At 36.7% G+C, this 17,203-nt stretch overlaps 2 protein-coding genes across 2 annotated transcripts in view; both read right to left on the reverse strand.

Moving 5' to 3' along the window:
* The window catches only part of LOC121371243 (atypical kinase COQ8B, mitochondrial-like), a 78,708-nt gene that overhangs the window by 36,498 nt on the left and 25,007 nt on the right, over positions 1 to 17,203 (reverse strand). The gene's annotated exons all lie outside the window — the stretch shown is intronic.
* LOC121371244 (adenosine receptor A1-like) lies at positions 12,624 to 14,038 on the reverse strand. Its single transcript, XM_041496984.1, has one exon. It carries the CDS (start codon positions 13,940 to 13,942, stop codon positions 12,851 to 12,853), a length of 1,092 nt encoding a protein of 363 aa, XP_041352918.1. The 5' UTR covers positions 13,943 to 14,038; the 3' UTR covers positions 12,624 to 12,850.

Consider the following 17,203-nt stretch of genomic DNA (forward strand, 5'->3'; position numbering starts at 1 on the left):
AGCACAAACGACAGCCTGTTGTCAGTTTCAGTTAACACGTGCGTTTGCCGATTTCAAATTGTAGGGTTCGTCTCAAAAAATTAAAAGAGAAATCTTGCGCTGTAGTTAAAACCGGTTTGATCTTGACAACGTATTATCGACAGTCGTACCTTCCTATTTCAGAATTGATATTTTATAAAGTGTTAGTAGAACTTTCAAAGTTTAGTTTGTATACTAGTAACACATTAATCATGTATATATTTTAAAAATAAAATATACTAAAGTAGACAATGAACGTTTTCACTTCTTAATTTTACGTGTTAAAATCGACAAATTCAGATAAATATTATTTCGTTTGGAAAGGGTAAAGTTTGGGGGGGGGGGGGGGGGGGGGGGGGTGGTTTAACGACATCAAAGATAGAGCATATTGATTTAATAATCATCCGACCCCATACAACCGTAAATAAAATGTGTTGAGTGCGTCGTTAAATAAAACATATCCTATCCTTCCTTCCATCTGCTGTTGGATGTCTAACATTTGGTAATTTTTACATATAATCTTAGAGAGGAATCGGGTGCATGTGCAGGGGGAGGGTATTGGAGGTCGAAACCCTTACTTGAAATGTATTTTTTGGGGGAGCATGGCCCCATATAAACTTCGCTCAACACAGTCTATAACCCCAACCCCGCTGAAATCCCTGCGCACGCGCCTTGAAAACCCGCTACATATTTTTTTTTAGCAAGGGATCGTTTATATGTACTATCTCACAGACAGGATATCACATACCATGGTTTTTTATATACACGCCTATGTGGATCGATCCTAGACTGACCGCGCATTTCCAAAAAACACCTTTTTAGGTCTAAGTAATGAATAAAAATAACATATAGTCTTGAAAAATGTTACGTAAATCTACCCCTAGAGCATTACATAATTAGTAACACCCCCCCTTACATGTAACGCATATGCCAACAGCTGGCTACTTTCAAAATTCCAAGGCAAATCCCCCACCCACCGACCCCTGGAAAGGCGTTGTACCATACCTCTATGGATATAAATATGTTATGCAGATATGAGACGACCCCTCAATCAGAAAGAAAGAAATGTTTTATTTAACGACGCACTCAACACATTTTATTTACGGTTATATGGCGTCAGACATATGGTTAAGGACCACACAGATTTTGAGAGGAAACCCGCTGTCGCCATTACATGGGCTACTCTTCCGATTGGCAGCAAGGGATCTTTTATTTGCGCTTCCCACAGGCAGGATAGCACAAACCATGGCCTTTGTTGAACCAGTTATGGATCACTGGTCGGTGCAAGTGGTTTACACCTACCCATTGAGCCTTGCGGAGCACTCACTCAGGGTTTGGAGTCGGTATCTGGATTAAAAATCCCATGCCTCGACTGGGATCCGAACCCAGTACCTACCAGACTGTAGACCGATGGCCTGCCACGACGCCACCGAGGCCGGTCCCCTCAATCAAGACAGTTAAATTTGTTCAAAAATTGCGAAATCTCACGTGATCTCTTGTTGGGGAATTCTATACTTGTGATAAGCCAATGAAAACCTAGATCGGTACGAGCCCGTCAAAAGTGTCCCACTTTCAAAATACTGGCTTTGTTTTTGACCTGGATAAGCCAGCGTAGTGAAACCAATGCGGAGTGCGGCGTCATATATGCACCAAACGTAATTGGATTTTCTGTTCTCTATGCTTAAATAATAAAACATATTCCGGATACTGCCGCTTTAATTGGTCTCCCAAAGACGTGGTCGTTAGTATTTCTGTTGAGCACAAAAAATATGTATGTATTGTACATTTCCTATTCTTTAAAAGAAGGAGATTGCACACAATCTGACAAACAAAAATAGAAATAGGAAACTTTAATAACGTCAAAAAATAAAATGTGATACAAATAGTTTGATGTAAATAAAACAAGTACTGTTACTTGGTAGATGTTTTTAGGTTAAATTATATATTAGAACAGCAACATTTACACTTATAATGCAATGCATATAGACCTAATTAATTTGCAGCAAACGAAATATTTAGTCAAACAGGCGTGTGTGTAGGAAATTGTGTAGAAGAAGTTTAGACTGGCTAGTGGTGTTTTTAGGGGAGGCGTCAGGTCATGCGTCCCAGAATTGCATTGAAAAAACCCACCAAACATGATATAGCACGAGATTGCAATTTGCAGCTTTGAAAACCAAAACAATCACTTGAATCAGGGTGGGTGACAATTTCATCAACTTAATTTTTACCTGTATCATTCTTTATTTTTAAAGCATAGGTGGGAACATGTATGATGCTAGGAGCTGGTATGCATAAATCTGAAGATTCACAAACTACTGTGGTCATCGGATATGATAGCACCCATTACGGTAAACAACATATACGTTACATACTGTTTTTTTTAGTAATACAAAGAAGTATACTGTATTCATGGTTGATGTCTTCAAAACAAAACAGGCATTTGGTTTGTTGAAAGATATGTCTAATTAGGACATAAATATACATATTTGAAACAGATCAACTTAATTACGAGTTTAATATAAGAAATGATAATTCGTCCACCTTAATGTGGATAAATTTTCCATAATTTCATTGACACATTGTGGTGAATGTAATATATTTTTATTGTAAAAAAAAAAAAAAAAGACTAGTTTTTCTGCAAACGTTACTCCAAACTATTTTCAATGCTTCTGTAACATGTTCTCTGCAAGTGACAAACAGTGACTGATTGCATAGCTACTGTCACATGGTAATGTATCTGTATTAAAACTAAAATTGAACCCACTGTCAAACTTATTTTAACTAAACAATCTATAAGTGGTATAATTAACTGTTTAAATGCAATCCATATTGCACCTGACTTTGATGACAATTTTACGATGATCTGACGCCGAACGTTGTACTCGATATGAAGGGTATGTGTGTATCCATATCATTTAGATCAGTCTGTAGAACCTAACCAATGTACCAATCATTGCCATACATGACAAACACCGAATCCCCATACAAGGTGGAAATCATTTGGATTCTCATTATCTAGTTGGAAAGTGCGGCTGTTTAACATTGTGTTATAGATTTAAACAGAGCTTGCGCGGTACCCCACCCATTGTATGGGTGACATACCTCACTGTAGCCAGATGTCTCAAGAGTATATATCTATCCATCTATCATATACTGTAGACTGGACAGCAGGTAACTTCGTTGTACATGGACTTTATTTCTCTAAACAGTGGTATTAATCAGATGCATCAACTGATCAAATTGGATCGTTCAGGGGTTTTATTTTTCGTTCTCTGTGTTTTAACCATTGTCGAACTAAAATGAATTACATTGAGTAAAGTAAAATCCAGTACAAACGAAATTACACCAATGGTACGTACACTTCCAACATATGCATTATTATTATTATTATTATTATACAAAGTCAATTTTAAAAAACCCCGTCTTGTACCATATACGTTTCCGCATTATAAAAGATACGTTACCACACCACCAGACAAACCTATCAAATAATTGATTCAATGAACTTAATATTACAGCTGTTTTTCTTGTATGTGTACATGGAATATGAAAACAAACGATATAGCATACATATCATTATTATGTAACAAGAAATAGACAAGAATTTACCACATTGATGCAATGATTACACTTGATTTTAATTAGATACAAAGTATATATTTCTAAATTTGTTCTAACTCACTCGTAATCAGACCGACTTCACAATAGGCAATGTAAGCGGCGGGAAAATCAAAATACCTCGGATGCAAATGATTTTTGATCACGTATCTGGTTGTATCGTATTTGGCCACCATTATGCAATTTGTTAATTTTATGTATACACAATACACAGTGTGTGCTCATATATATTAAATGTCTACCATGGGTGTTGTGGATAAATAAGTGAAATGGCACAACATAATAGATACAATAGACAATTGTTGTAATGTATCTGTTTAAAATTTTGCGTAATACAAAAAATGCAGACACTATACATCCTTAACTATATTTTATTATTAAATTGAGTTTTTAATTGGATGTATCATATATTCTGTAAATTAATTAAGATTCAACCTGCACAAATTGTGATCCACACCTAGTTATTCTATTCTTGTAATGTGGATCTACGCTTACAGATAGCCTACCTTACATTAACGTATCTTATCATGGAATTTGCGACAGGTGTTTTAAATTTTCTCCAAAAATATTTCTAGCAGCAGAAGACATAGAATATGAAATAAGAACAGTTCAGATCTAAAGTCTTGACACCAAGACTTACATGATGACATAACCATCCAAAGATTACTGTAATAAACAAAAGTACGCTTTTATGCTTTGAAATATGATTTGTTTTTGTTATATTTGGGGGGGGGGGGGGGGGGGGGGGGGGGGTATAAAAAGAAGAAACAAAAGAGTACATCGTATATTTTGGTAAAATGTTTTTTTTTTCCCACATAAATATTTATCCCTCTTGCATCGCCACAGAGTTTATTCCATCCCTCTTGCATCGCCACATAGTTTATTCCATCCCTCTTGCATCGCCACAGAGTTTATTCCACCCCTCTTGCATCGCCACAGAGTTTATTCCATCCCTCTTGCATCGCCACAAAGAGGACTGCCACTCTCAGACTTGCCTTATTAAAGCACGGGCAGTTCAACCTTTAGCCTGTTTGTACTGCATTATATTTTACTTCAGAGACAATGCAGTCAAGCTGCATGCCTTGGCTGTTCTAGCATTTTGTCTTCACTCTTGTATTAAAATGAATGAATAAATTTTTAACAACACCCCAGCACAAAAATACACATCGGCTATTTGGTGCAACAAATGGTAAGTATATGAAAATATTATTTATATATATTTATGTAAAACCACAGTGTAAGGAGCTGGGGATTATAATACAATACAGAAAATCAAGGTAAGTATATTTTAAAACTTTGTATAGAAGTCAAAGTGTTTTAAAAACGTTACAATTAATTCTGGATGGAATTTAAAAGATTACAAAACATTTCTGTTGCCAAATATATCATTTAAGATGACTGCCACTCTCCCAGGACTGCCTTGACAGAATGGAGCTTATTCGCAACCGCACCGTCCCAATCATCTTGTCAAGTCAAAAAGATATATTGGTGAACATGAAATTTAAAATCACTGTAGGCTACACCAACATGGACACAGGGCAACTTCAAAGCAGACTTGGCAGCAACATTTGCCTTTTCGTTACCCCTAATGCCAACATGGCTGGGTACCCAACAAAATATAACATCTTTATTGGCAATTGATAAAATGTCACTTTCGTATCATCATCCCAACTAAGGAATGCTCCAATTTCATGTATTTTAAAGCTTGGAAACACGAAAGTGAGTCTGTAAAAATCATATATTTGTATGCACATGAATCCTTAATCTGTTGCTTTAATGATTGCCCAAATTTTAGAAGTAAAAATTGATGCTGAATCGGGCAATCTCATGGGAATTATTGCGTCTGATGGAAAAATTGTAGCAGAAGCCACAGAATTCCCATCCCGTGATCCCTCTGTGTAAACAGGAATGTATTCACAGTACCTCTCTTGGATTTCCATGAAATGTTGTTTATAAATAACTGCATCTGTGCGATCTTTCTTTAGATGCACAAGACCGAATACAATTTTTGGTGGTTGGATACACCAAGGTGGCAAAATAAAATATGAAGGCATTTCCAAAATGTCTGTTAAATTAATGTTGGAAACGGATAAAAACTGCTTAATGCGAAGAACAAATGTTCGAATCGTATTCGGTTTCGCATAAAATAACTTCATATGTTTGTAATCAAACACCGCATTATGTGCATTGATTTAATCTTTGTAGCATACTGCATAGAAAGCTTTTCACTTCAAGCACCCAAACTAGGTTCGTGTGCATCGACGTACAAGCTCCACAGGAGATGTTCTGAAAGCACCAGGACAAAGCTTAAGTCTGGTTGTGCATAACCTTTCGATCTGCTCCCCATTCAATCTTGCCAATAACTTTTAAGATATTGAGGCCTTCAAGCCCTTCTTTTTAACATACTGTAAATGAGGAACAAAAATAATACCCAGAAATTTTGTCTCCTCCACAACTGGAACCGGATTTTTGTCCAGAAACAGCTCAGGATCTAAATGGTGACCTCTTTCCTAGCAGATATGCATACAGACGGGTTTTGACTTTGAGAATCGGAATCCATTGTCAGTTTCTCATTGCTGAAGTTGAAGCTGCAACTGACGTTCAGTTCATACTGGACGACCTGTAGCAAATTAACATATAAAGAGCTATCAACGCCAGGTTTTAAACAAATAAAGTTACTGACAGGATGCTACCTTGAGGCACACCCATCTCTTGAGAGTGAGAATCTGGTAACGTAGATCCAACTCGTATCTTGAAAGACCTATTCTGTAAGAAATTTGAGATAAAGTCAGGCATACAGCCTCTTAGGCCCATGCCATGGACGTCTTTCAAAATACCATACTTCAACGTGGTATCATAAGCTTTCTCGAGGTCAAAAAAGACGGATACCAAATGCTGGTTATGGATGAAAGCATACCTACAAAACGTTTCAAATCTAACAAGATGATCGACCGTGCTACATCTAGACCTGAACACACATTGCACGTTAGTAAGCAATTTGTGGGACTCAAGATACCAGACAAGTCTAAAGTTGATCATTCTTTCCATGGTATTACAAATGCAACTAGTCAAAGCAATAGGGTGATACCGTATAGGATTTGCTGAATCTTTACCAGGCTTTAAGGATGATTCAGGTAAGTGTTTTAAGAGTTGTTTATGTATTTCATCTGGTCCTATCATGGGCTCTACGTAGAGCGTCCTGCAACTCCTCCAAAGAGAAGTGCCTGTTGTATACTTCAACAATTTCAGATGAAATGTTAATAGGTTGCTTTTCAGCTTTATTTCTGACCGATGTAAAAGCATTTGTACTGAAAGAAGAAGAGTTATAAGAGAAATTGTCTGCGAATGCATTGGCAATGTCACGATGAGACGTCACATCCATGTCATTGACAGACAAATGGCGAACTGTATTATTCGATTCGCAAGGGGTTTGGAATAAAGTGTTCAACAGGGATATTAAGGTAACCAGCTTTGACAGACTGGGGAAGGGTAGGGGGCGTTAAAGGCGAGGATACAAGTATTCGTCGGTAACAAGTAATTGTTTCGACAAACTTTTATCCTCCTCATAGCAGTAACACCCTGCGAACTTCAATTTTGGCATATTTCATCCTCATTCACTCCTTCCAGATCTCTGCATCTGATCACTCCCTTTGACGAGTTGAGGGAGGTATTCGGAGTTACCTTAATCGGCACCTTGCAAAAAACGGTCAAACCAACAATCCATTCTAAATTTTCTTAACAGTTTTTGGCTCACGAGCCAAGCCAACAATTGCCTTTTAAATGTCAAAAGGTGAAATTTTATTCAAGGCCCCAGTATCAGTGGAACTGATGATGAGAAACCTTGGCCAATTTTGTGAAGAAATCACTTTGGATTTGGCAACATAAAAAAATTACTTGTTTAGTGCTATTTATAGACCGACAAAGGCATGTTTGAACCTATTCACTCACTCCATTCATTTCATTTTTACTTCTTTTTCATGCTTATATACAATTAAGGTTCAAGCACGCTGTCCTGGGCACACACCTCAGCTATCCGGGCTGTCTGTCCAGGACAGTGAGTTAGTGGTTAGTAAGAGAACAAGAGGGTGTAGTGGTCTTTCACCTACCCACTGAGTCGTTAAAACTCGCTCTGGGTGGGAGCCGGTACCGGACTACAAAACCTGTGCCTAGCAGCCTTATGTCCGATAGCTTAACCACAACACCATCAAGGCCGGTCTCACTCCATTAATGATTGTTGTATTTACGTGATAATGATTAACAAAACAAAACATGGGGAAACATCGATGTTAATGCGCAGGCCAGGTGGTACATCATTTGTCCGATAGAAAATTGACATCATGATGAAGTTCGTCGGTGATTGCGCAATAACTAAAATAGGTGGGAAAACTGGAGGTCGGGGTCATTTCTAAACAAGTCCACTGGCGTAGGAAGCGGGGGGGGGGGGGGGGGGGGGGGGGGGGGGGGGGGGGGGGGGCAAGGGGGGGCGGCAAGGGGGGGCATATGCCCTCCCACTTTTCAGATACTAGTATTTTGCTTTATAGTAGTTTTGAAAGAAGTAAAAGCAGGGCTCACATTCACGTACGTATGGGCTCCCATTTTTGTAAGGGGGGGGGGGGGGGCAGGCTGATGTTGGCACAAATTAAATGAAAATACTTTAATAGAGATAACAACATTTATTCATGTTAGCATTACTGCCAAACAGCAAAAAAACAAACAAACAAACAACAACAAAACAAAAAACCAACCCAGGATTGCAAATGAATCACTATACATTTTTACATAGATTACAATTAATATTGTGGGTAGACTTATAGAAATATATGGTGAAAAGATTTCGGCTAAATAATTTTAACCAAATATCTCTATAATTTTTGCCCAAATTTGAGGATTTGCTTCAGCACTGTTCGCAGTTTATGCTCGCACTAAAAAGAAACTTGTTAGGCAATTTTGAAATATGTATAGTATTTTCTTGAACATTATTATAAAATGGCAAATTTATAAATATATATATATTAGCCAAGTACTAAATAGTGTAGCCTCTTTGTATAAAAATTAGCAATAGGCTAATTTCTTGTGAGCTACCTTTCGATCAACTTAAGTCAAACCAACCAAGATAGCTCTATTTTAATTTCAGTGAACAGTTCTAAATTACGCATCAAAACTACCTTCAAGAAATTATGCAGGTTGTCAAGTGTCCCTCTTTTCCCCTACTTTTCCTATATTTGCCTACTTTTTCATTTGACTCCGATGTTTTCCTACTTCTTTATCAAATTGCCCTACTATCCCTACTTTTTTAAAATTTGACACATAAACAAGATACATACAAAGATAAATAGATACTTATTAAAAATTGTTTAAATATATTTTTGGATTTGGTGAAATTTAATGATGGATCTTGGCTGAATTCCTCTTGAAGAGACTTGACACAGAAATGTTGTCTGTCTACTTTGCTGCCTGCAGCTATCATTTTAGATGGATGACATCAGGGTGTACACTTGGAAAACAAATTTGGAGTCGAGTCATGTCAGCACTTTTAGTTGTCTGTACAATTTTTAAGTTGTCCCAATTTTATTTAAATAAATATTTTTAAAACCTGCCCCTACTAAAAAACTGTACCCCCCCCCCCCCCACACACACACACTCCAGTTATCATTCATATGGTAATTTTGACAGTCATAGAGAGGAAATCCGCTACATTTTTTTCATTAGTAGCAAGGGATCTTTTATATGCACCATCCCACAGACAGAACAGCACATACCACGGCTTTTGATATACCAGTTGTGGTGCATTGGCTGGAACGAGAAATATCCCAATCATCCCACCGACAGGGATCGATCATAGATCGACCATGCATCAAGCGAGCAATTTACCACTGAGCTACATCCCGCCCCGACCATGTAAATGATGTCATAAATTCAATGCGTGAATGATGCGCGGTCGGTCTAGGATCGATCCCAGTCGGTGGACCCAGTGGGCTATTTCTCGTCACAGCCAGTGCACCACGACTGGTATATCGAAGGCCGTGGTATGTGCTATCATGTCTGTGGGATTGTGCATATAAACGATTCCTGTGTGGTCCTTAATCATATTTCTGACGCCATATAACCGTAAATAAAATGTGTTGAGTGCATCGTTAAATAAAACATTTCTTTCAATGCGTGAATGAAAAATAGGTTACACAAAACTATACTTATGGGAGCAACGCACGAACAAAACTATCGCTCTTGCAATTCTCAGAGGCCTGAACGATGGAAACATTTGGACACAATGCGTACGCTACTCGGGCAATTCTAAATATCAGAATAGGCCTAATCAGAATTCCAAAAGAGCTATGCATTCAAGTCGGACTGGATTCCAACACTCCCAGGCCTGGGCCCATGCTTATAAAACTTTTAGAGTCCAAACTTAATCTCTAATGATGTCACACGCATACAATTTGTATGGCGTTGTCATGACATAGTGTCTCAGACTCTATTAAAGTCTCGAGTCTAGACTCTAAATGTTAAATTATAAGCGTCCAATCTAATTAAAATTAGCTCCACTATTACACGTGGATCTAACAGCAGCCAGTTAGAGCTCATGTCCACCAATCAAAACCTTACTTGCAGAATCATGCCAGTGATTTGAAAATAATTTGAAAACATTCCGAATTATCCTGAGGGTATACGACATGTTTCATGTGAATTACGAATGCCTTATTTAGACCAGTAGAACTAATTTTAATCAGATTGCTAACAACACTGCGTAGTCTCCAATGTCCAAGTAACATTTCGTCTGTAAATAATAATTTGAATATTGACCAATCACACTTCGCCTTTTATAACGTTATTTGGGAGCATACACATTCTAAAAATATCGGGCGAGTCTATTTTAGTGGCCGCAGTACAGCGAACCATACGTACGGGATGGGTTATCAGTTTTCAATTTTACATTACAAATTATTTATTTATTAAAAAAACTAAATCAGTCTTCAGTTTTACATTACAAATTATTTATTTTATAAAATAAAACATGTTTTAAGGCATTCGTAATTCACACGAAACATGTCGTAGACCCTCAAGATAATTCGGAATGTTTTCAAATTATTTTTAAATCACTGGCATGATTCTGCAAGTAAGATTTTGATTGGTGGACATGAGCTCCAACTGATGCTGTTAGATCCACATGTAATAGTGGAGCTAATTTTAATTAGATTGATAAGCACCAGGCCTGGAGCTGGTTTTGGCAGAATCAAAGATGGCGGATATTAGTGTATGCACTTGCAAATGTAGCACTATTGAACGCAATTGATGCAATACTCTAAAAACAACGATGGAGCTATTTTTAACAACCACATAGGGTTTCTGTTTCAATTTTGCTACATGGTTTGATTTTATTAATAGTTCCCACTAAATTACAATCACCGAATCGAGCACTCCCAATGTAGCTACCTGATGGTAAACAAAATCGGTCAAAGTTTTCCGACAATCTAATTAAAATTAGCTCCACTGGTTAATTACTATTACCTGTGGATCTAACAGCACCCCGTTGGAGCTCATGTCCAGCTGACCTTTCATTCGACCAATCAAAACCTTACTTGCAGAATCATGCCAGTGATTTGAAAAGAATTTGAAAACATTTCGGGATTATGCCGAAGGTATACGAAATGATTCGGGTGAATTACGAAGTATGCCGGAAACTTAATTCCAATATAAAATGTAATATAAAATTTGTTTCAAGACGAAAAAACAAACCGTGATGGTATAGCCATAAAATCTGTTTATACTAGTATACAATCCAGAGTTTATTACTGCACTTTTCCCCGTTTTTTAAATGCTGAAATAGACCAACAAGTTCGCCTATTGCATAAATAGTCTTGCCCAATATTTTTTTAATTTGCATGCTCCCGAATAACGCTATAACAGGCGATGTGTAACTGGTCGATATTTAAATTGTTATTTATAGATGAAATGTCACCTGGACATGGAAGTCCACGTGATGCTGTTAGATCTACTGGTAGACCAGTAGAACTAATTTTAATTAGATTGAGTGTTCCGAATACTTTTTATTTTAATAGACTGGTTGGACCCCAAATTTTCCCTATGGCACTGATCATATTTGGTCTCAAGTTCTCTTCAAAATGTCTCAAGCCAGAAGATTCTATCAGTGAGTAACATTGTAATAAGAAGACAATTGGTAACTTTATTAGAAACATTCCTACTTTTCCCTTCACCCCACCTCCCCCTTTTTTTTGTTTGTTGGTTTGTTAGAGGCCTATTATTTCCCGATTTTTTAATAATTTGATAAGACCAATTGACAATCTGAATTATGCAACTATTTGGCTTTAATCCCATGGGACATTTGTAAATTCAAGAGCACCAAAACCAACCCTCGACTGTTACCGACCCTGGTCGGGCTGCTTGTTCTTCCTTGCACATGCCAGCACGGGTGATCTCCTCTCCACCCCGTCCCGAACCTGTTCCTGTCCTAGACAGAGGAGCTGGCGAGAGCAGACACCTACGCCCATGACAGGCATGCACAACAGCTTGTTTTGAATGTGCACGTTAAATTCTATTACCTAACCTAACCTGACCTGACCTGACATAATTTGGCAATGGGCAGGGTGAAATCCTGAAAAATATACTGAAATCCATATGCAATGGCACTAATCTTGTGGACCCTAATTAGTAGCATAAAATCGTTCTGGCTTAAATGGGAGTTTTTTTTCAAACCTTTTAAAGAGTTTCATTACTGTGTATACCAGGATAGAAACCAACATAAAAATGCAGCCAACATATTTGTACCATTAGACATAATTGAATAGTAATACATGTACACACATACACAGATCACTTAATAGCATGCAGATTGGTAAATCTTAATTAATTAATGTGTTCACCTTCCAACTTGAGTTCATGTCAGTATAGAATGTTAGTGATCCACGTTTTCCGGTCTTTTAAAAACTTGTATTCTTGTTTTTTTTATGTCCATTTATTAATAGTTGTTTCATGGTGGAACTAATAATACTGCTCACAGTTATTCAGATTGAGCCATGCAGAAGATAAATACCAAGAAAAACATTTTATCAACCACCATAAGCAACTTTATAAGTTATTAAAACATCTGATTCTGTGACATTTTGAACATTTTATAAAGAAAACAACACATTTCACAAAGTAATATAGATTACATTCAATTTTAAAACATCATCTTATACAATCTTCATTGCTGACATTAAAATACAGATGAAGATTTCCTCAAACACATGCTAAATTCAGTTGTTGAACTGTCTTCCGATATATTCACAACATGTCTAGTGTTTGTGGTTCTGCATACTGTGCAGCAACGAAACCATGAAAACAAAAAGTTTTGAAAAACTTTCCTGAAGTCTTTTTTCAATAGAGAGTACACAATTGGATTTACCATGGAGTTGCTCAGACTCAAACACAGAGCGAAACTCTTTGAGACTTCCACCACATCCCATGTAAGAGATTTGAAGATCTTGAGTATACCGCAAGTCAAATAGGGCAGCCAGAACAATACAAAAAGCAACAAAATCAAAGACATCACTTTGGCCGACTTGAACTCTCTTTCCCGTCTTCTAGTTGCTGCAGCATTTAATTTACTTGATGCTTGTATCTGTTTACGATGCGAGTGAGCCACATAGAAGATCCGTGAGTACAGGATTGTTGTCAATGTGAGACAGCATAAAACTAGAAAATGGACCGAAAAGTAAATGTGTTCACGAGCCAACACAGCATAGAGGTCGCACACTGAGCCATCTTTCCAGGCATTCCAACCAGTTAGAGGAACGAAGCTGACAACTGTGATGAAAACCCACAGAACAATCAAAGCATTCTTAGCCCTCTTCGGGGTCATCAGTGCATGATACCTCAGAGGGTAAATCACAGCAAGGTAACGATCAAAAGACATCAGTAATAAGTTCAACAAAGATGACCCACAAGAGTAGAGTGCCATGCTGGTTCTAAAGAGACAAAGGTATTTGTTCTTTTCCACATTTGGAAGTTTTAGGTAGAAGACCACGTAAAGTGGTATTGTCACAAGGCCGACTAGAAGATCTGCCACAGCCAAACTTGCAATAAATGCATTGGGGATTGTATGAAGTTTATGTTCAAAATACACTGCAATTAGAATTAGTGTGTTTCCAAAAATAATCCATGGAGCAAAAAATAAGTCAATTCCTGCAAATATTTTACCAAATAATGTCAGATCCAGATATCCTTCACGTATAAACGATCCATTTTTGGAACTGTCTTCAAAGAATGATGTGTTTGTGGCATTTTCCGACTGAATTAACTCTGCCATCGAAAAGAATCTTTTTAAAAGAAAAAGCAAACAATATTCAAATGTGTTTTCAATACTGTTTTAAAACCCTCTCACACACACACACACAATAGTTCCAAAATCTTCAGACATTAGTTTAAATAAAGTATCTGAACAAATCCATTTTTCCTCCAATGAAAGAACAATATATCTATGTTAATCGGAGTCAAGATTGTAAAATCAGACAACAAACTATTATAAACCAAATTTATCTGTCTGTGACCAATACAGTTCAATATGATCTCTTTAAAGAAATCTTAACAACACTTTCAGTAATTCTCCAAATCTTCTGACAGAACAATAAAAATATACAGTCTTTTAACAGATCACTATATCATTTCTATTGTTTTAACTGCAAATGATCCTCTGAAAATGCTCAACAGAAAATGCAACACATCTGTTCTCCACTGTGCTGCTATTATATATGTGCTCTTGTAATCACAGTTGACTGAATATGTAACTCTCCATTTATACAGCAGTGCAATGGTGCAGCCTTTTTATTGATCCTATCTTCTCTTATCAAAACTATTTCTAAATACTATATTTCTATATACTGATGTAATTACATGTGTAACTTATATTTAATCTCATCCTGGTAATTTCTAATATATGAACATATTTAATTACACTTAATATGCACTAGCTCTTGCAGTGCTTTATATTCACAAATACCTTCAAGTAAGTTACCAGTATACTGTGCTAATATAGAAATGGTCAGTTGATCTTGTTAATTTATAACATTTATAATTCATACTGCTGGGTGTCTCATGAGCCAATACTCCAATTTCAACTTGAAAATTTGTCTTAATGCCATTATTTATGGGCTGATCTATATGTTCCTAACACAATAAATGGCCACTATCTATTGCAAGACAATTTTGAGCACCCACTGTACTAATAATATATAAATAATAATAATAAATAATATATAGCGGTTCAATTGATCCTCAGTATGAGTCAAAGTAGATGCCAATTAAAAAACATATAGGTGATTAACACATTCTCAGGATCCACAAAAAAAATGTGGTGACCAGAAGAGCATCTAGCGAAGTCCGGCTGCTTGTTGACACACGAAGTGACAGGTCAGTGATACCAGGATGTAAAACAAAATGTGCTAAAATGCCCATAACAATAACGTTATTTACAGCAGTTTAAGTTGACGACATTGATAAATATATTCTTTGTCACTTACACATTAGTAATTTTAAATATCATATTAACCAATATACTTGACTTGGCAAGATGATTGGGATGTTGTGGTCATGAACAAGGTTCATTCTGTCAAGCCTGTCCTGAGAGTGACAGTCTTCCTATTGGCAGTGCAGGAAGAATGAAGTAGTCTTGTGCAGTGCCCACATATATGACACATTCATTTATTTTAACCCTCTAGTGCCCAAAGTACTCAAAATAAATTCCAAAAATTATCATATTTATTCAACTTACAATTTTCATTAATTTGTATATACTTTTAATAATCTAGCATATACATTGGTCATATAAGGAAAAAATATCATATATGTTACATGTTATTAACCTTGTAAAATACATTATTATGGTATATATCTCTATCAAAGAGTTCAAGACAATAATGTGAAATAATTTTTGTCTCAAAAACTTGATAGAAAGTAAGTTGCCTTTGTGCCCTTCTTTTGAAGGAAAAGTTTGTCTTCGTGCCCCTCCAACTTGCCTTGGTGCCCTAATTTTTGTTGTTAAACCGAAGGCAACTCTTGCCGTGCCCACCAGAAATTATTGAGATTTGACCCCTGTTTACAGTCACAAACATTTATCCTTTTTACCGTCTCCATGAATTTGTTACCATAAAACATTTGCAAATGGACAAAGACAACATAGTTATCCCCTAATTCACTACCTTCCTAGCCAGACAGCCCAGATAGCTATGGTGTGTGCCAAGGACAGCATGCTTGAACTTTCATTGGATATAATCAGTAAAATAAACTAAAATGAATTAACTTAATCAGAATGATGTTTTCATTTCAACTCATTTCCGTGCTTATATCCAATTAAAGTTCAATCACACTGTCTTGGGCACACATCTCGGCTATCTGGGATGTTTGTCCAGGACAGTGGGTTAATTGTTAGTTGTTGGTGGTTAGTGAAAGAGAAGAGGGTGTAGTGGTCTTACACCTACTCATTGAGGCGTTAAAATGTGCTCTGTGTGGGAGCCGGAACCAGGTTGCGAACCCTGTACCTACCAGCCTTATTTCCGATGGCTTAACCACGACACCACCAAGGCTGGTTCAGAATGATGTGATAAAACTCCTTTCACATTTACAATATATTTTGCTGTTTGACATAATACTAGTTTACCCATGCAGAGTTTCTTTTTTATGCAAGTATATTAACGTGTGTTATTATTGTAGGTTATTTCCCTCACACCCATGACCTTAACCTGCATTAAGCAATTAATGTCAGTTCTGTCACGAAGCTTAAAACAAACACTGCTCTGGATATTACAATCAACAGGTAAAATGCATAAATATTATTTTAAACATCTAGGAACACCTGATATGCTGTCATAATATACTACCAGATGCAACCATTTATAGCTCGGTGGTAAAGATCCGCCTAAAGCAAGGTCCGGTCACTGATCGATAGCTCATCTTCGAGTCTGCATTCCCAAAATGACATACTTAGTAGGCAGGTTCATAAAACATCATTGTATCGCAATCTAAAGTACAACAGTTTTGTCTATATCATACTTTTTGGGACAATAATTTGACAATGCAGTCGAGATGCAAATGACCAGAAATTTTTTAATGTAATTTTAAACAACAGTTAACTGCTCTAAAAGATTGCAAACAAAAAAGTAATTAATCCACAAAAATAATACATATTAACATTATTTTATGTATTTATTTAAAAATTAAGGGAAAATATTTGAGTAATAGTTATAAATGTGTAGGTCTTCCCCTTCATCATGGTTTTTGTTCAGAATTAGTCCGGGTGAAGGCCTCGAAACAATTCAGTACGAGGTTCAAACATCGCTTCACATCATTAACTCCAATAATATACACACTTTTTACAATATAAATTAATAGCTAATGAAAATTATTGTTTTAATATGAAGAGTTCAGGCGCAAAACGCGATATAAACCATTTTCTTTCTAGTTTTTAGTTAAAGCCATTATTGTATGTCAGTAAGGGCTAATTGTAGGCCCGCTGATTTGCTGCAAAATGTGATTGATCCTTATGAAATTGTATTGGGTTTTTTTAATCAAAAAC

The sequence above is a fragment of the Gigantopelta aegis genome, chromosome 4, assembly GCF_016097555.1.
Source record: "Gigantopelta aegis isolate Gae_Host chromosome 4, Gae_host_genome, whole genome shotgun sequence".
Taxonomy (NCBI): Eukaryota; Metazoa; Mollusca; class Gastropoda; order Neomphalida; family Peltospiridae; genus Gigantopelta; species Gigantopelta aegis.

Excerpts from the sequence above, each read along its gene's own strand:
- LOC121371244 (XM_041496984.1), bottom strand. The coding sequence starts at position 13,942 with ATGGCAGAGTTAATTCAGTCGGAAAATGCCACAAACACATCATTCTTT.